Genomic DNA, 21,032 nt, shown 5'->3' with positions numbered 1-21,032 from the left:
CACCAAAAACGGGTTCCCGCCCAGAATGGGTTATAGTCCCGTAAGTTCTCAATCATTTTTAATTCGTTTTTTCCCCCCAATATACACTCAGAAGATTGTTTTACTGTAACTCTCTGAGCGTGTAGAAAATGGAACCAAATGGACCCGTGCCAAAGGGTCCATTCGTACCACACTCACAGTTACAGACCTGTAAATATGTCCATTCTTTTGCCTTTGGTGGTGCCCACTGCCCAGCCCTAGACACGATATAGCCTATTGGTGCATCGATTCATCAAAAAGGACAGATTTTTCTATTGCCTTTTTTTTTTACCGTTTCAAAAAATCCGATGAAGCAGTACAGGCATGTATAAATTAATGATAATGGGATTAATTTTAAACTTCCCTTTTTTCCGTTTAATCAAAGTTGTGACTCGGGCGCACTGTTGATCAATGCTTTAAGTCTGCGCCATTTGTTTGAACATAACATATATTGACCCGCACTGGAAACTAGGAAAGAACAGGCTTGTTGTGTGTTTCTTTCTTATTATAAGATTATTGTCAATAATATTTTTAGTGCCTCCATTCTTTGTTTGAGTTTCCATCTTGACAACTGCTTTGATGCATACAGTTAGCCATCATGATGCTAATTGGTACAACCGTAGCTTTGCCCCGTCATTATTATTATTTTGCTCCAGTTAAAACAAAACTGAAAAGAGAAAAAAAATCAGAAATGAGATGAAAAATAATAATAATAATCCTTAATCGGTTTGTTTCTGAGCTTTTTTTTAAGTTCTTGGTTAACGTTCTTTCCCTCACACGTTATTTTTTCTTAAAACTGTTTGTTCTTGTCTGTATTTGATGTCCTGTGTGCATATTAGCGATGCAGCCATTGGGGTTGTCTTGTGTTGCACACCATGTCCAACCGAAACGATCTGACCCCGCCCCGGGAGAAAAGAAAGAAAAGACAGAAAGCGAGCGCACGACACCCCCCACATGCTTGATATGATCGTTCCGTTCATGAATATGTTCCCAGTACAGGTGACCCATACACCATACAGGTGACCCCATACAGGTGACCCATACACCAAAGTGTTGTTGACTCATTATTAATTCTCTCTCTGCACTTATTTTTTTATTTTTTAAATTGTTCTTGTTGTTTTCTTTTCTATTCTTCTATGAATCTATGAAAAGAAAACCCCAAGGACAAAAAAAATTTAAACATTTAAACGATTATTTGAATTTGTTTGTGAAAGTTATAGGATTTGTTGTGATTTGCTTTTTTTTTTTGGATTTTGACCAAATACTATTTCAAAATTCACGGGGAGAAAATTAGCTTTTACTTTGTACCAAAGTGAGGATGATGACGCTTCACTTGCGTGTCTTCACAGTAAAGAATTAAAACAAATTGAATCATGCGTAGAAACTATTTACACACCCGTACTTATAACTTATAACTGTATTACGAGGGAAGTGTATGCTCTCTTTCTCTCTAGAATTAACAGTGGGCTAATTTTTGCAGACATAGAGGAGACAGAGAGGACAGTTTTTAACGTTATTTCGTCGTGGTAACGCCCGCTTTTCTCGTCCCTCCCCCCCCCACAACAGGGAAGATCCCGGAGGAGAGCAAGGCCTTGTCTCTGTTGGCCCCGGCCGCGCCACCGGTACCCACGCTGATGCCCGGCGCGGGTCTCCTACCCATTCCTACCCCCACGCCCATGCACACGGTCAGTTCACCAGTCCAGGGGTAACTTGGCACCAAGTGTTGTTTTTGGCAGCAAATTTTGATTTTAGTTTTTAGTCATAGTCTCTTCAATAGTTTACATTTAGTTTTTAGTCACATTTTAGTCACCTGGAATGTTTTAGTGTTAGTCTAGTTTTAGTTGACAAAATATCACAAGATTTTTGTTGACTAAATCTATAGTTGATTCAATTTAGTCGACTAAAATGTATTTTGTTGGGCCTTGATGCCGTCGTAATGACTGTTTTTACACTTGCTGAAAATAGCCTACAAGCTTGCAGCGCGACGCGTTGTGAGCTTGTAGATCTGCTATTTTCAGCATTCAAACCAACAAACAAAGTGTAAAATGACTTATAGTGGATCTCTTGTCCACTAGTCCCTTCCTAACATTTATACTGGATCTCTTGTCCACTAGTCCCTTCCTAACATTTATACTGGATCTCTTGTCCACTAGCCCCTTCCTAACATTTTAGTCTATGAAGTGAGTTCAAGTGAGAGTATTCCAGTAGAGTGTCAGCCCTTCGGTTGAGTCTTAGTTTTAGTCGTCATAGCTTAGTTTTCATTTAGTTTCCATTTAGTTTTCCTCAGTAGAAAAAGGTAGTCGACGGACATTTTTCATCTTAGTTTTAGTTGACGAAATCAACACTGGTTTAACTTCTCATGCCAATAAAGCTCCATTGAATTGAATTTAATTGTGTGTGTGTTCCACAGCCTCCAGCGTTCTCTGCTCCTCTGGTGAACCGCGTGTCTGCCTCGTCTGCGCTGGACGCGGCTGCAGCTGCGGCTGCAGCGGCTGCAGCTGCGGTGCTCAACCCGCCTCCCCTCATGGGCAACGTGGATCCTTCCAAGATAGACGAGATCCGGAGGACCGTGTACGTCGGCAACCTCAACTCACAGGTGAGCTGGCAGGCGTGCAGCACTTTGTCACTTTTCACCATCCATCCATCTTCAACCGCTTATCCGTAGTCGTAGTGGTTACAAATACCCCCGGCCGTTTGGTGTGTTAACATGTAATCCTCCCCCCAGACCACCACCGCGGAGCAGCAGGAATGAGTTAACATGTTGCTGGTATTCCTCCTCCAGACCACCACCGCGGAGCAGCAGGAATGAGTTAACATGTTGCTGGTATTCCTCCTCCTCCAGACCACCACCGCGGAGCAGCAGGAATGAGTTAACATGTTGCTGGTATTTCTCCTCCAGACCACCACCGCGGAGCAGCAGGAATGAGTTAACATGTTGCTGGTATTCCTCCTCCTCCAGACCACCACCGCAGAGCAGCAGGAATGAGTTAACATGTTGCTGGTATTCCTCCTCCAGACCACCACCGCGGAGCAGCAGGAATGAGTTAACATGTTGCTGGTATTCCTCCTCCAGACCACCACCGCGGAGCAGCAGGAATGAGTTAACATGTTGCTGGTATTCCTCCTCCAGACCACCACCGCGGAGCAGCAGGAATGAGTTAACATGTTGCTGGTATTCCTCCTCCAGACCACCACCACGGAGCAGCAGGAATGAGTTAACATGTTGCTGGTATTCCTCCTCCAGACCACCACCGCGGAGCAGCAGGAATGAGTTAACATGTTGCTGGTATTCCTCCTCCAGACCACCACCGCGGAGCAGCAGGAATGAGTTAACATGTTGCTGGTATTCCTCCTCCAGACCACCACCGCGGAGCAGCAGGAATGAGTTAACATGTTGCTGGTATTCCTCCTCCTCCAGACCACCACCGCGGAGCAGCAGGAATGAGTTAACATGTTGCTGGTGTTTCTCCCCCAGACCACCACCGCGGAGCAGCTCCTGGAGTTCTTCAAGCAGGTGGGCGACGTGAAGTTTGTGCGCATGGCGGGCGACGAGACGCAGCCCACGCGCTTCGCCTTCGTGGAGTTCGTGGACCAGGTGTCTGTGGCCAGAGCGCTGACCTACAACGGGGTCATGTTCGGAGACAGACCGCTGAAGTACGTCTCATACCATCATTATCATTAGCCCATTCTGGACGGGAACCCCTTTTGGTGTTTTAAACATTGGTTTTATACACAATTAGCGCCGGGATTTCTTTCAAAATAGAAGCTCAGGGTGCCGGGAAGATATGGCCGCTTTTACTCTGTAAAGCCCCCCCCCCCCCCCCCCCCTTCAGTTAAAAAAACAAACAAACAGACATATTTTTGCTTGCTTACCTTGCTCTCGTTTCGATAATAATCGCTGAATAATCCCTCGCGTTCATATTTTGAACGAGAGGGAGGTCAGAAGCAGGCACGGGGCTGGGCTAACTGGCGCCCTGGGCAACCCCCCCCCCCCCCCCCCCCCTGATATCAACAGCGTATTATTAGATTTCAAAGCATGAACAGCATACAGCACTTTCAGACTGGCTGAAAGATGTGAACACACTGTTATCAACAATACTTAACAGCATGAGAGAGAGGCCGCGTCAACTGTCACCGTAAACACCACGACAGACGGACAGATGGACAAACCATCCATCCGTCTGGCGCCCCCCAGTGGTTGGCGCCCTGGGCAATTGCCCACTTTGCCAGTGCCTTCCGCCGGCCCTGGTCAGAAGTCATGAATGAAGAGCTCAGTATATCCATCAGATCAAAACCACGGAGAGCTCCCTAGATTAGGAGAGACGAGGCATTCTTTCTGCATCGGTAAACTAGGACGTGACCGGGACCGCGCAAGAACGAAGAGTACGGTGGCCTGGGAGTCTCACTCAAAAATTTAAAAAAGGAAAAAATTCAGAATATTCTTCTCTCGTTTGGTATCATTGAAGATGCGCTAGGACGTGTACACACCCTAGGACGTGTACACACCCTAGGACGTGTACACACCCTAGGACGTGTACACACGGCCTTTGAATCCATCGGTTGGATTCCCTAGGACGTGTGGACACGTCGGATGGACGGAAAATGTTAAAGTCCATAGACTTGGTTGGGCAAACGATTTCTCATTGGTCAGCTGGGTGTTTTTGGGGGGCTCTGTTTGTTTCCCATTGGTCAGCTGGGTGTTTTTGGGGGGCCCTGTTTGTTTCCCATTGGTCAGCTGGGTGTTTTTTGGGGGCTCCGTTTCTCATTGGTCAACTGGGTGTTTTTGGGTGGCTCCGTTTCTCATTGGTCAACTGGGTGTTTTTGGGGGGCTCTGTTTGTTTCTCATTGGTCAACTGGGTGTTTTTGGGGGGGCTCCGTTTCTCTTTGGTCAACATTGGTTTTCTTTGCGTCTCGTCAGGATCAACCATTCCAACAACGCCATCGTGAAGCCTCCAGAGCTCACCCCCCAGGCTGCTGCCAAGGAGCTGGAGACGGTCATGAAGAGAGTCAAGGAGTACACCTCCACTATCGCTGCTGTGTTAGAACCAGGTACACCTCCACTTAATCAACGGCTTCCTTCATGCCTGAGTGTCCAAGTCGCTCCTTTACACCTGACAGGGGAGAGTTTCCCTGGTTGGACGTAGCGTGTGGAAGGAACACAGTGTTGATCATGTGTAACCCAGTGTTTCCTCCTCCTCCTCCTCCTCCCAGTGGATGTGTAGAAGTGTTGATCATGTGTAACCCAGTGTCTCCTCCTCCTCCTCCCAGTGGATGTGTAGAAGTGTTGATCATGTGTAACCCAGTGTTTCCTCCTCCTCCTCCTCCTCCCCCCAGTGGATGTGTAGAAGTGTTGATCATGTGTAACCCAGTGTCTCCTCCTCCTCCTCCTCCTCCCAGTGGATGTGTAGAAGTGTTGATCATGTGTAACCCAGTGTTTCCTCCTCCTCCTCCTCCCAGTGGATGTGTAGAAGTGTTGATCATGTGTAACCCAGTGTCTCCTCCTCCTCCTCCTCCTCCTCCCAGTGGATGTGTAGAAGTGTTGATCATGTGTAACCCAGTGTCTCCTCCTCCTCCTCCTCCTCCTCCCAGTGGATGTGTAGAAGTGTTGATCATGTGTAACCCAGTGTCTCCTCCTCCTCCTCCTCCTCCTCCCAGTGGATGTGTAGAAGTGTTGATCATGTGTAACCCAGTGTCTCCTCCTCCTCCTCCTCCTCCCAGTGGATGTGTAGAAGTGTTGATCATGTGTAACCCAGTGTTTCCTCCTCCTCCTCCTCCCAGTGGATGTGTAGAAGTGTTGATCATGTGTAACCCAGTGTCTCCTCCTCCTCCTCCTCCTCCCCCCAGTGGATGTGTAGAAGTGTTGATCATGTGTAACCCAGTGTTTCCTCCTCCTCCTCCTCCTCCCAGTGGATGTGTAGAAGTGTTGATCATGTGTAACCCAGTGTCTCCGCCTCCTCCTCCTCCTCCCAGTGGATGTGTAGAAGTGTTGATCATGTGTAACCCAGTGTTTCCTCCTCCTCCTCCTCCTCCTCCCAGTGGATGTGTAGAAGTGTTGATCATGTGTAACCCAGTGTCTCCTCCTCCTCCTCCTCCTCCTCCTCCCAGTGGATGTGTAGAAGTGTTGATCATGTGTAACCCAGTGTCTCCTCCTCCTCCTCCTCCTCCCAGTGGATGTGTAGAAGTGTTGATCATGTGTAACCCAGTGTCTCCTCCTCCTCCTCCCAGTGGATGTGTAGAAGTGTTGATCATGTGTAACCCAGTGTCTCCTCCTCCTCCTCCTCCCAGTGGATGTGTAGAAGTGTTGATCATGTGTAACCCAGTGTTTCCTCCTCCTCCTCCTCCTCCCAGTGGATGTGTAGAAGTGTTGATCATGTGTAACCCAGTGTTTCCTCCTCCTCCTCCTCCTCCTCCCAGTGGATGTGTAGAAGTGTTGATCATGTGTAACCCAGTGTCTCCTCCTCCTCCTCCCAGTGGACGTGAAGAAGCGTTCCTCCAGCCATTCCAGGAGGTCCCATCGGTCGCGCTCGCGCTCCCGTTCACGCTCTCGTTCCAGACACAGGAGGAGGTCGCGCTCGAAGCACAGGTGTGTGTGTGTGGCAAATTTTTATGTATTCATAGTCTTTTTGTCATATTTTTGTCATCCGAAATGTTTTAGTTTTAGTTTGAGTCTAGTTTTAGTTGCCAGTTGATTTCGTCAACTACAGTGAATTTTGGTCGGCCTTGATGGCATATATATATTTTCACTTGGCTGTGATCTGAAAATAGCCGATTTTCACAGTCGAGTGCTACAACCGAGCCAACCAAACATCAGATTATTTCTACTGGATCTCTTCTCCACTGGTCCCTCCATAACATTTTATTTGTTGACAAAACCGTCAATATATTTAGTCTTGGTTTTAATCATCGCTTAGTATTTAATTTCGTTTTTATTTAGGTTTCGTCTGTGGAAACAAAGGTAGTCGACGAACATTTGTCGTCCTCGTTCTAGTCGACGAAATCAACAAGGGCGTGTGAAGGAAGAGCTTCCAACTCAAAGCCCCTCTCTCTAGGCTGATGGCATCGTTGTGTATAGCTCTGTGCTGCTGGTAGTACTTTCTCCTAAAGCCCATCGTTGTGTATAGCTCTGTGCTGCTGCTGGTAGTACTTTCTCCTAAAGCCCATCGTTGTGTATAGCTCTGTGCTGCTGCTGGTAGTACTTTCTCCTAAAGCCCATCGTTGTGTATAGCTCTGTGCTGCTGCTGGTAGTACGGCCTCCTAAAGCCCATCATTGTGTATAGCTCTGTGCTGCTGCTGGTAGTACTTTCTCCTAAAGCCCATCGTTGTGTATAGCTCTGTGCTGCTGCTGGTAGTACTTTCTCCTAAAGCCCATCGTTGTGTATAGCTCTGTGCTGCTGCTGGTAGTACTTTCTCCTAAAGCCCATCGTTGTGTATAGCTCTGTGCTGCTGCTGGTAGTACGGCCTCCTAAAGCCCATCGTTGTGTATAGCTCTGTGCTGCTGCTGGTAGTACGGCCTCCTAAAGCCCCTCTCTCTAGGCTGATGGCATCGTTGTGTATAGCTCTGTGCTGCTGCTGGTAGTACTTTCTCCTAAAGCCCATCGTTGTGTATAGCTCTGTGCTGCTGCTGGTAGTACGGCCTCCTAAAGCCCCTCTCTCTAGGCTGATGGCATCGTTGTGTATAGCTCTGTGCTGCTGCTGGTAGTACGGCCTCCTAAAGCCCATCGTTGTGTATAGCTCTGTGCTGCTGCTGGTAGTACGGCCTCCTAAAGCCCATCGTTGTGTATAGCTCTGTGCTGCTGCTGGTAGTACGGCCTCCTAAAGTCCACTGGCGTTCCTTCCTTCCCTTCCAGGAGCAAACCGGCTCCGCGGCCGGGCCAGAGGGTGGCCGACTCCCGCGGCGCCAGAGGCGGCCACAGGAGGCGCTCTCGGTCCAGAGACAAGAAACGCAGCCGCAGTCGCTCAAGGTACAGTGTGTGTGTATATGTATGTATGTATGTATATATGTTTGTATGTATCTATGTATATATGTTTGTATGTATGTATATATGTTTGTATGTATGTATGTATGTATGTATGTATGTATATACATATATATATATATGAACCTTTATTGAGAAAAGGATATCCCCTTTGAGATGTATCATCTCGTTTTCGAGGTGGTCCAACAACATACAGACGATACAAAACAATACAACAAATTACATTCATACATAAACAAGGACAAAACAAACGACAAAGCTCTCCTATAACTAGCCGCTCCCCCACCCCACCTAATCACCCGCAACGTAGTATCAATAAATCAATATATTCATGTAATGATATAAAGATGTTATAAAGATGATGAACATAACACAGGAAGCCAAAAACCATAACGGACATGCAAATGCAATATCCTGCATTAACCCATTATGGGCGGGAACCCCTTTTGGTGTTAAGCATTATGTTATGCTTTAGCTATTGGAAAAATAGCAGACCTACAAGCTCGTAGCGCGCCACCGAGTGGCGCGCTACGAGCTTGTAGGTCTGCTATTTTTGAAAAGTCGTGAAAATGTGGCTCAAATCTTTGAATATATATTCTTTCAGAGCGAACGTTTTTATGTCAAATCTTTGCTTCTGGGGGGGGAGGGGGTCCCTGGAACAACATATTTTCAGATGGGGGTCGGTGGCCAAATAAATATAATTCTGGGGGTCCTTGACATTAAATAGTTTGAGAACCACTGATATAGAAACATGGGGTTTTTTCAGAAAACTGTCAGGATTTAGAAGAAATTTGTAGAATCGTTCCCAGGTCAAAATGTGTTAACAACAACATTACACACAACAACATCCTTGAGTGAATACACAGAGTACATTTCTTTCATAAAATAAAGTTGGGTAGTGTACACTGTTTATCTTTCACTCAATAGGAACAGCTCCTGTCGCAAGTTGAGGATGTCATATGACATATGTCCAGTCCATGTGTGGTCCAGCCCCAGGGAATGTATGGAATGCACATGCTAATAAAAAGTATTTAAATATTGCTTTGATGCTCATATTATTATTAGGAAGTATTAAGTTGTTTTTATTAGCATATGCATTCTATAGGGCTGTACCACACATGGACATATATCAACCTGCGATGGGAGCAGTCCCTATTGATTGAAAGATTCTCTATTTATGAAAGAAATAAAATATTGATATTTGTATTTTTATTCATAGAGGGCAAGTGTAATGTTTTAAGGCATATTTGTCTTGTAGCCAGGGATCCTTTTAAGGTTTGGACTTAATTCCAATAGGAAAATTCACATTTGTTTGCATTTAAAAAAAATAAAAACATTTTGAGACGATGTATTTCTTTTACTGAAAAAAAAATCGAAATCGAAACCGAAATCGAGGTTTCAGAGAAAATAATCGAGGTTTTTTTTTTAGGCAAAATCGTGCAGCCCTAGTAGGTAGGGAGGGAGGGATAGAGGTAGGGAGGGAGGGAGGGAGGGAATGTACCATGGAATGATGTAGGTAGGGAGGGAGGGATAGAGGGAGGGAGGGAGGGAGGGAGGGAATGTACCATGGAATGATGTAGGTAGGGAGGGAGGGATAGAGGGAGGGAGGGAGGGAGAGAATGTACCATGGAATGATGTAGGTAGGGAGGGAGGGATAGAGGGAGGGAGGGAGGGAGAGAATGTACCATGGAGGGAGGGAGGGAGGGAGGGAATGTACCATGGAATGATGTAGGTAGGGAGGGAGGGATAGAGGGAGGGAGGGAGGGAGAGAATGTACCATGGAATGATGTAGGTAGGGAGGGAGGGATAGAGGGAGGGAGGGAGGGAGAGAATGTACCATGGAGGGAGGGAGGGAGGGAGGGAATGTACCATGGAATGATGTAGGGAGGGAGGGAGGGAGGGAGGGAATGTACCATGGAATGATGTAGGTAGGGAGGGAGGGATAGAGGGAGGGAGGGAGGGAGGGAGGGAGGGAATGTACCATGGAATGATGTAGGGAGGGAGGGAGGGATAGAGGTAGGTAGGTGGGTATAGGTAGTCTCGCGTTGCCAGACTGTTGCCTCTCGCAATATTCAAATGCGTCTGTCATACAGTCTGCAGAATGGAAGCTCTAGGCGGCAAAAACAAGTCCGTTCTCAGACTCGAAGCAAAACGGCGTGTCGATTGTCGAATCTAAGATGGCTAGTTCGTTTTCGGCGTAATTTCTTCTTTTCACTAGTTTAGTCAGTGTTTTAATTCCATGATGACTTCTTTTCTGTGTGTTAAAAACTATCCTCGCACAAATAACATGAATCTCCAGCTCGTATATGACTATTGACCATTTGCAGACACCGCGGCCATCAGAGTTTGGAAGCACTCGTTTTCAGTAAAGCAATGTCCTGCTGCCTCCTGCATTAGGTGCAAATTCAAAACAGTTGGTACGCAGGGCCGTTGAGTGATATCTAACGAGCACTTCCAAACTGCAACACTTAGAAAAATAATCACCTGCAAGGACACAAAGTAGCTCATAACATGTCTACGGTGGATTTCTATGAAACAAACACTTTGCAGACAGAAAGAGGTTAATTCCAGCTTTTCGTACAGCTGCAATGTTGGTGAGTTTGACGTTGTGTAAAAACAATCAGATAGGACTTTTCTGTTTGGATGAATGGGCTGTCTATGGGAAGTTGCACCTAGGTAGCACCTTTCCATTAACGTATATGGTAAGATGGCCGCGCCGCGAAGAGACAAAGTAAAATCACTTGCCCTCTACCTTTTTAATTAAAACCAAAATGAAACCATTTTCCAGAGGTCACAACAAGAAGAAGAGCAGGGAACGGTCCAGGAGTCCCAGGAGGAAAGCCAGATCTCCTTCACCACGGAGGTGAGTGTGCACACTCACGCACGCACGCACGCACACACTCTTATGTGTCATCAAAGCCAGATCTCCTTCACCACGGAGGTAAATGCACTCACTTCCTTTGTTCCATTATCCACACCACATCTCTCAACATGATGCACTGTGATCTTCCACATCAGGCATTTCCCCCCGAATGTGTTCTCCAGTGAAATAATCCTACCATAAATGCGCCACGTCTCTGCGTGCGTACATGTGTGTGTGTGCATGTACGGTTGTAATGCACGTAACTCGAGAACCGTTCGCCCCACCGACTTCACATTCGACACACGTGTTCCACACCCCCACAGGGAGTGCAGTGCCCGGCCTCGAGTCGGTCGAACCCACGGTTCTCCAGAACCACCACAAAAGGCTCTGGCCAGGCTCTGCCAGTGGGCCTAATGAGGCCAACTCCTTTCACCTGTGCAATGTCCAGCCTCAGTTCAAGGTTCAAGGTTGTGCTTTATTGTTACATCTTGTGTACAGGTACATAAGAGTACAACTTATTTTTGTTTGGCTTCCTTCAGACAATGCAGCAGCAAAAATATAATACGACATCAAAACAGCAAAACACAGCAAACAAAATAGAATATAGAGTGCAAAAAAGAGCAAACAAGAGTAGAAAAAGTACATGTGCATGTTTTCCTTGTAGTAGGAAAATTATTATTATTATAGTATTCTTTTATTATTATTATTATTTTTAACTTCACAGTAGACTAATAAATATACAACAAAATAGTTTTAGAGGTGCAATTCGAGCTTAATAGTGCGGGGCGAGGGCAAAGGGCAAAGGTGCGGGGGGGTGCTAGCGTTTTCCTTTTCCCTGATACGCTTTGGTTCTTATCAGTTCGTTCATGTATCTGATTGTTCGGGGAAAGAAGCTTTTTTGCAGTCTATTTCCAGTGGCTTTGAGACTGCGAAACCGCTTCCCATGGGGTAGCATCTCAAACGGACTGCGGTTGGGATGACTTGGGTCCTTCACTATTCCTCGAGCTTTGCTGACACAGCGTTCATCGTACAGGGCTTGGATAGGGGGGAGAGCACAACTGCTGATGCCTTCGGCTGTCCGCACAACCCTTTGCAATGCTTTGCGGTTTAGGTTCAGTGCAGTTGCCATACCAGGCCGTGAAGCAAACGACTGCAACGGGCACGTACAGGTCTAGTAGGCCGGTGGCCGACTGCGACGGGCACGTACAGGTCTAGTAGGCCGGAGGCCGACTGCGACGGGCACGTACAGGTCTAGTAGGCCGGAGGCCGACTGCGACGGGCACGTACAGGTTTAGTAGGCCGGAGGCCGACTGCGACGGGCACGTACAGGTCTAGTAGGCCGTTGGCCGACTGCGACGGGCACGTACAGGTCTAGTAGGCCGACTGCGACGAGCACGTACAGGTCTAGTAGGCCGTTGGCCGACTGCGACGGGCACGTACAGGTCTAGTAGGCCGTTGGCCGACTGCGACGGGCACGTACAGGTCTAGTAGGCCGTTGGCCGACTGCGACGGGCACGTACAGGTCTAGTAGGCCGTTGGCCGACTGCGACGGGCACGTACAGGTCTAGTAGGCCGTTGGCCGACTGCGACGGGCACGTACAGGTCTAGTAGGCCGTTGGCCGACTGCGACGGGCACGTACAGGTCTAGTAGGCCGGTGGCCGACTGCGACGGGCACGTACAGGTCTAGTAGGCCGTTGGCCGACTGCGACGGGCACGTACAGGTCTAGTAGGCCGTTGGCCGACTGCGACGGGCACGTACAGGTCTAGTAGGCCGGTGGCCGACTGCGACGGCCACGTACAGGTCTAGTAGGCCGGTGGCCGACTGCGACGGGCACGTACAGGTCTAGTAGGCCGGTGGCCGACTGCGACGGGCACGTACAGGTCTAGTAGGCCGTTGGCCGACTGCGACGGCCACGTACAGGTCTAGTAGGCCGGTGGCCGACTGCGACGGGCACGTACAGGTCTAGTAGGCCGGTGGCCGACTGCGACGGGCACGTACAGGTCTAGTAGGCCGGTGGCCGACTGCAACGAGCACGTACAGGTCTAGTTCTACAGGCCGGTGGCCGACTGCGACGGGCACGTACAGGTCTAGTAGGCCGGTGGCCGACTGCAACGAGCACGTACAGGTCTAGTTCTACAGGCCGGTGGCCGACTGCGACGGGCACGTACAGGTCTAGTTCTACAGGCCGGTGGCCGACTGCAACGAGCACGTACAGGTCTAGTTCTACAGGCCGGTGGCCGACTGCAACGAGCACGTACAGGTCTAGTTCTACAGGCCGGTGGCCGACTGCAACGAGCACGTACAGGTCTAGTTCTACAGGCCGGTGGCCGACTGCGACGGGCACGTACAGGTCTAGTAGGCCGGTGGCCGACTGCGACGGGCACGTACAGGTCTAGTAGGCCGGTGGCCGACTGCGACGGGCACGTACAGGTCTAGTAGGCCGGTGGCCGACTGCGACGGGCACGTACAGGTCTAGTAGGCCGGTGGCCGACTGCGACGGGCACGTACAGGTCTAGTCAATATTAATATTTATTCCGTGTGTATTCCAGGGCTATTAAAGAGAGGCGGAGGGAACGCAGCAAGGACAGGAAGGAACGCTCCACTTCCAGGAAAAAGAGTCGCAGAGATGAGAAAATTAACCGCAAGACTAAACCCGCTAAGGTACATATTTGATCTGTTACACTGATTTAAAAAGATCAAAAGATGACACAGTTTTATCTGATCTTTATACTGATAACGATCAGCACAAAACCTTCTGTTCTGTAACTGGAGAATTAGTTCTGGAGATTAAATCTGAGATGATAATTTATTGTTCCTGTTCCTAAAAAGACAAGTGTCTCAAAATGACATCATTACCTTCTAGACGTCCTTCAGTGTTCTGATGTGTGCTCAATTATACAGTAGGTCAAACAGGGCAGTAGAGGGCGCCGTTTCCCTTTGCATTCACAGCATCTTGGCAGCAGCAGCAGCTTCAGACCAATACTTAAACATAATGAACTTTAGTTGTGCTTTTAATTAAAACATGTTCCAGCAGCAACACTAACTCCAACAGTACAGTACAGGGCCACGGGGTAGAACTGGATCTTTTTTGATCCAACTAACGCGTCCGTTGTGAGCTTGTACATTACATTACAGTCATTTAGCAGACGCTTTTATCCAAAGCGACTTACAATAAGTGTATTCAACATAGGTAGGGAACAAAAACTACTAATCACCAGAAGTCTTTAGTGCATTTTCTGCAAAAACAAGCAACCAAGAGTATACCTAGCGCTAAGGTAAAAGTGCAATATATCAGCTACCTATTTCCTTAAACAGATGAGACAAAATAGCTAAATCAAATGAGCATGAGCTAAAACAATTAAGTGTATCGACTAAACAAGATCCAATAAACAATACAACAATAGAAAACAAGCGTTCGTACAACTAGTTAACAACAAGTAGGTCAGGCAGAGAGGAAGGGTAGTGTTTCCTGAAGAGGTGGGTTTTCAACCTGCGGCGAAATATGGGCAGTGACTCTGCTGTCCTAACATCAGTGGGAAGTTCATTCCACCACTGTGGGGCCAGAACAGAAAAGAGTCGTGACCGTGTGGATCGGCCAGAAGGACCCTTGAGTGACGAGGCAATCAGTCGCCCCGAGGTGGCAGACCGAAGTGGTCGGGCAGGGGTGTAGGCATCGACCATAGCCCGGAGGTAGGAAGGAGCTGTTCCTTTCACTGCCCTATAGGCTAACACCAGGGTTTTGAACTGGATGCGAGCCGCTACGGGGAGCCAGTGTAGAGAACGGAGAAGGATGGTTGTGTGGGAGAACTTGGGGCGGTTGAACACCAGACGAGCCGCAGCTTTCTGAACAAGCTTGTAGATCTGCTATTTTCTGCATGCAACGTGTAAAGTGTAAAATGACTCCTACTGGATCTCTTGTCCACTAGTCCCTTCCTAACAGTTTTAGTCTAGTTTTTATTTGTTGACGAAATTGTCCATATATTTAGTCTTAGCTTTAGTCATCGTAGCTTAGTTTCCATTTGGTTTCCGCCAGTGAAAAAAGGTTTTTTTTGTCTTAGTCAACGAAATCAACAATGGTAAGGCGAAATATAGATCATAGATATCAAAGTCAAAGTCGTACGATTTGTCACACAACGTTACCGCAGTGAAATTTGTTCTCCGCATTTGACCCATCTCTTGGAGCGGTGAGCCGCAGCCAAGGAGCGGTGAGCTGCAGCGTGCGCCGCGCTCGGGAATCATTTGATTAGTAGATTTGACCCCCAATTCCAACCCTTTGATGCTGAGTGCCAAGCAGGGAGGCATTGGGTCCCATTTTTACAGTCTTTGGTATGACCCGGCCGGGGATCGAACCCCGACCTCCCAGTTTCAGAGCGGACACTCTAACCACAAGGCCACTGTCTGGTCAAATATCTGGTGATATAGATATAGATCTAGATATAGATATAGATCTAGATCTAGATATAGATATAGATCTAGATAGATATAGATATAGATATAGATAGATATAGATATAGGGCCAACAGTGTCCTCTTCTCTCTGTCACACTGTGTTCTGTAAACCTCCCATGATGACAACAGGAATTTAACTGTTTACATGATAAAGTACATGTCGTCATGTGACGAGCAGCAGACTCTGTATGCCTCAAAACAGGGAAGGAGCTTAACCCTTTAAGTCCGGCTTATGTGGCTCTTTTTGATACAGAGACAGCCATGGTAGCAAGACTTAACTGTTCAGGAGAGAAAAACTGTTTTTGTTGTTGTTGTTTTTTATCCAAAATGAGTTAATAGCACAGGCAGCCTCTTCACATACTAGAAGAGCATGAGTTAATATCACAGGCAGCCTCTTCACATACTAGAAGAGCATGAGTTAATATCACAGGCAGCCTCTTCACATACTAGAAGAGCATGAGTTAATAGCACAGGCAGCCTCTTCACATACTAGAAGAGCATGTCTGAAATAAATGTCAGAGCTCTTATCGACGTAAAAATATGAAATAAATGCTTAGACATGTAGCTAGGTGTAATGTTAGAGACCACAGAAGACATGTAAATATGAAATAAATGCTTAGACATGTAGCTAGGTGTAATGTTAGAGACCACAGAAGTGAACCTTTCAAGCCTGTTATTTCTCAACTCGCTGTTTTCCACAAGACATTACTCTATAAGCATTACTCTATATACTCCCTGCTTTCATATGACATGTAAAAAACGAAAATGAATAATAATCCAATGACTGTTTCCCGTTCACATCCTAGTTTTCTGGAAAACAAACAAACATACGTTGCTATATCAGTTGTGCTCAGTCTTTTTTATGTCAAGGACACCCAAAATGATATGTATTTGGACCACGGACCCCCCATCTCAAAATATTTTGTTCCAGAAGCAAAAAAAAACCCAAATTGCTTTAAAATGATAAACGTTTGCGACACACAAGCGTGCACACACACACACCCCCACACACCCACACACACACCCACACACACACACACCCACACACACACACACACACACACCCCCACACACCCACACACACACACCCACACACACACCCACACACACACACACACACACACACCCCCACACCCCCACACACACACCCCCACACACCCACACACACACACCCACACACACACACACACCCACACACACACACACACACACACACCCCCACACACCCACACACACACCCACACACACACCCACACACACACACACACCCACACACACACACCCCCACACACCCACACACACACCCACACACACACACACCCACACACACACACACACACACACACCCCCACACACCCACACACACACCCACACACACACCCACACACACACACACACACACACACACACACACACACACACACACACACCCCCACACACCCACACACACACACACACACACACACACACACACACCCCCACACCCACACACACCCCCACACACCCACACACACACACCCACACACACACACACCCACACACACACACACACACACCCACACACACACACACCCACACACACCCACACACACACCCACACCCACACACACACACCCACACACACACACACACACACCCACACACACCCACACACACACACACACACACACACACACACACACACACACACACACACACACACACACACACACACACACACACACACACACACACACACACACACACACACCCACACACACACACACACACACACACACACACACACACACACACCCACACACACCCACACACACACACACCCCCACACCCACACCGTATTTGATCTGAATGCCCCTCAGTGACATCATGGCTCCTCATTCATTCAGTGTTGCTTTACGTTGTTGTTGTTCGTCCTCCAGGTGGAACGGCACTACGAGAGTGACAGGGAAGACTCGGCCACGCCCAGTGACGACGTGACATCATCGCCGTGCGCCCAGCACAACGGCAGGTAACGTAACTGACGCTCGGAGAACAAAATAACGTGAACGAGGAAAAAGGCCAGAGTTTGAGCCACTTTAACCCATTTTGGGCGGGAACCCCTTTTGGTGTTAGCATTATGTTATGCTTTAGCTATTGAAAAATAGCAGATCTACAAGCTCATAGCGCGCCACCGAGTGGCGCGCTACGAGCTTGTAGGTCTGCTATTTTTAAAAAATTGAAGAACGACTGACATAGAAACATAGCTTTTCCAGAAAACTGTCAGGATGTAGAAGACATTTTTAGAATCTGATCTCAGGTCAAAATGGGTTAACAGTTTAATGGCCCATGACGTAAATCACCGTCAAGTTCAAGTGCACGGCCATGTGCCCGCGACGGAGATAGTGATATTATTAAGGTTTTACTTCTCCCATATTCCTTCCACAGGTACAAGACACTCACGGAAGAGGACGAAGAGGCTCTGCGTACCCAGAAAAACAAGTAAAAAAAAAAGTGTTCAAATTAGCTCTGTTTTCCCTACCATTATTTACACACACACACACACACACACACACACACACACACACACACACACACACACACACACACACACACACACACACGTTCACTTCCACCTGGGCCTTAGTAAGACAGTGGTTCTCAAACCTTTAACTTCAAGGACCCCCCACCCATAACTGGGGGTCCCCCCCCCCCCCCCCCTCTAGGCAGTGTTGTTTTCGTCGACTAAAACCAAGACGAAAAATGTTCGTCGACTTGCCTTTTTTCACTGACGAAAACTGAATAAAAGCTAAAGGAAAACTAAGCTATGACGACTAAAACTAAGACTAAATATATTGACAATTGTCGTCAACAGATAAAAACTAGACTAAAATGTTAGGAAGGGACTAGTGGACAAGAGATCCAGTATGAGTCATTTTACACTTGGTTGCATGCTGGAAATAGCAGATCTACAAGCTCACAAAGCATCGCAGCGCAACGCTTTGTGAGCTTGTAGATCGGCTATGTTCAGCAAGTGAAAAAAACCTGTCATTACGACGGCATCAAGGCCCGCCAAAAATAAATTTTAGTCGACTAAATCAACCGTAGATTTACTCGACTAAAATCTTATGATATTCAGTCGACTAAAACTAGACTAACACCAAGACATAGGTGACTAGTTGTCAATACATTTAGTCTTAGTTTTAGTCATCATACATATATTCGTTTTTATTTAGTTTGTCAGTGATAAAAGGTAGTCGACGGACATTTTTTCGTCTTAGTTTTAGGCGACGAAAACAACACTGCATGTACAGAATAATATTTTCAGTCGGTCTGTAAAAAGCAGGACGTTTTCTCAAACGTCAACAAACATGAACAAAGACAAAGAAAGTGGTGGGCACATATTATAATATGATTTGTTAATTAATGAATATAAGGTTATTATTAATGACATTTTGATTATTTTTTTTTGGGGGGGGGGGGGTCCTCCAACTCACGCATCGGGAGGAAGCGCTGTATTTATCAGGGAATGATTTAATATTCCCTGTGTTCGTTACCTTTGCTGTGAACCTGTGGGTATTTCATAAAAGAGAAAAGAAGGAAAAAAAAAAACATGATGTATGAGCAGCTTATTATATAAGAGGACGTCTTGAATTATTATATATATATTTTTTTGTCATATGTTAGAATATGGAAAATGTGTGTATTTTAAATGGTATGTTTTTTGTGGTAATAATATTCGGGGGGGGGGGGGGGGGGGGGGGGGTATGGCATCTCACTCTTAACCCATTTACACCTGAGAGAAGATTCTACAAAATGTCTTCTGAAAAATCCTGACAGTTTTCTGAAAAATCCCATGTTTCTATGTGTCAGTGGTTCACAAAGTTTTTCATGTCAAGGACCCCCAAAAATTATCTGTAATTGGCCGCCGACCCCCATCTGAAAATATGTTGTTCCAGGGACCCCCCAGAAGCAAAAACGTTCACTCTGAAAGAAAATATATTCAACCATTTGGGCCACATTTTCACGATTTTTCAAAAATAGCCGACGAGTGCCGCGCTACGAGCTTGTAGGTCGGCTATTTTTCAACAGCTAAAGCACAACATAATGCTTAAAACACCAAAAGGGATTCCCAAACCCAAAAATGGGTTACGCACCGTATTGCTTGTTTTCCCGTCGTTGGTGTAAATGCAGAGACAAAACTAACTTCAATTTCAGTATCAAACTACGGGCCTGTAGTGCAAAATTAGTAAATTGTGGTGCATCGCAAAATGTCTATTGACTGCATATTATGGGCCTCTTTTACACCAGGATCTCACAAGGCAGCAGTTTATAAGATTTCACAAGGCTGTTAGTTGGACTGGGGGAGACTTGATCGCCATTAATGAACCATCACAGACACACACACACACACACACACACACACACACACACAGTATTTCTACATGGGGATAAAGGTTGATCAGACGACAATAGATTTAGTCAGATTTATAAAAGAAAGAGAATATGTTCAAATTCGTCAATTTGTTGATATGTGAAAAATAACGATGTGAAAGAAAAATCAAACCGTTTCTGGATCATTGGAGTAAAACCCCCTCATGAGCACGCTGCTTTGAAGTCTTGCTTCTAAAACGGCTTTCACACAAATTGATTCTAAAAATGTCAGTTTGGGGATACGTTTGTTTTTTTCCCTCCGTCGGATTTGCCCTAAATAAAATAATTGACGGTTCGAGAGATGGAACACTCGAGCACAGAAGACGTCAAAGTGCCTAGACTACGATTGTATGTGAAGAATTATAATTATTATGATATTAGTACATGAAGAATTATAATTATTATGATATTAGTACATGAAGAATTATAATTATTATGATATTAGTACATGAAGAATTATAATTATTATGATATTAGTACATGAAGAATTATAATTATTATGATAGTACATGAAGAATTATAATTATTATGATATTGGTACATGAATAATTATAATTATTATGATATTAGTACATGAAGAATTATAATTATTATGATATTAGTACATGAAGAATTATAATTATTATGATATTAGTACATGAAGAATTATTATTAAAAAAAAAGGTCGCTTCTCGAAATGCATTCTTTAAGCTCTGGTTCCCAAACTTTTCCAGGTCAAGGACCCCCAAATTGACACAAATTGGACCCCTCCATTTGAACAGATATGCCAGGGACCCCCCCAATAAGAAGATTTTTACGGCTCTAGCAGTGATTCTCAACACGTTTTAATTTCAAGGACCCCCCAGTTTGTCATGCGTTAGTCTACGGACCCCCCATTTATATTGTAATAAAATCAATGTTAATTTAACTCAGAGTGTACACATGTTTTGTACACTCTCAGAGTTACAGACCCATAAGGGTCCATTTGGTTCCATTTGTACACTCAGAGTTACAGATCCATAAGGGTCCATTTGGTTCCATTTGTACACTCAGAGTTACAGACCCATAAGGGTCCATTTGGTTCCATTTGTACACTCTCAGAGTTACAGACCCATAAGGGTCCATTTGGTTCCATTTGTACACTCAAGAGTTACAGACCCATAAGGGTCCATTTGGTTCCAAACTTATCATTTAGCTGGGGACCCCCTCGAACTCCCTCAAGGACCCCCTACTTTGGGAACCACTGCTTTATCTAATGTTGTGTATCTTCACCTGTCAAAAGGCATACTGAGTATTGTTGTGAGTTGCTCTTTATTTTCAGTAAAATAACAGCCGG

At 46.1% G+C, this 21,032-nt stretch overlaps 1 protein-coding gene across 3 annotated transcripts in view; it reads left to right on the top strand.

Annotated features, from left to right (window-relative positions):
* Window positions 1-20,213, top strand: part of srek1 (splicing regulatory glutamine/lysine-rich protein 1) — a 32,558-nt gene extending 12,345 nt beyond the window's left edge. The window contains exons 1-11 of one of the 3 annotated variants that reach the window (XM_079524690.1): window positions 584-1,017; window positions 1,585-1,703; window positions 2,429-2,614; window positions 3,494-3,672; window positions 4,937-5,067; window positions 6,490-6,601; window positions 7,866-7,979; window positions 10,783-10,857; window positions 13,409-13,520; window positions 17,227-17,315; window positions 17,732-20,213. In XM_079524690.1, coding sequence (XP_079380816.1) covers window positions 1,653-1,703; window positions 2,429-2,614; window positions 3,494-3,672; window positions 4,937-5,067; window positions 6,490-6,601; window positions 7,866-7,979; window positions 10,783-10,857; window positions 13,409-13,520; window positions 17,227-17,315; window positions 17,732-17,789 — 1,107 coding nt within the window. In that variant the 5' untranslated portion in view covers window positions 584-1,017; window positions 1,585-1,652 and the 3' untranslated portion in view covers window positions 17,790-20,213. Of the gene's footprint in view, window positions 1-583; window positions 1,018-1,584; window positions 1,704-2,428; window positions 2,615-3,493; window positions 3,673-4,936; window positions 5,068-6,489; window positions 6,602-7,865; window positions 7,980-10,782; window positions 10,858-13,408; window positions 13,521-17,226; window positions 17,316-17,731 lie in introns of those variants that run through there. The other 2 variants (XM_079524688.1, XM_079524689.1) reach the window with 2 other exon arrangements.
* The last annotated feature ends 819 nt before the right edge of the window (window positions 20,214-21,032 follow it).

Source organism: Electrona antarctica (assembly GCF_951216825.1).
Source record: "Electrona antarctica genome assembly, chromosome: 16".
Taxonomy (NCBI): domain Eukaryota; kingdom Metazoa; phylum Chordata; class Actinopteri; order Myctophiformes; family Myctophidae; genus Electrona; species Electrona antarctica.
This window is presented reverse-complemented; position numbering and strand designations above follow the sequence as displayed.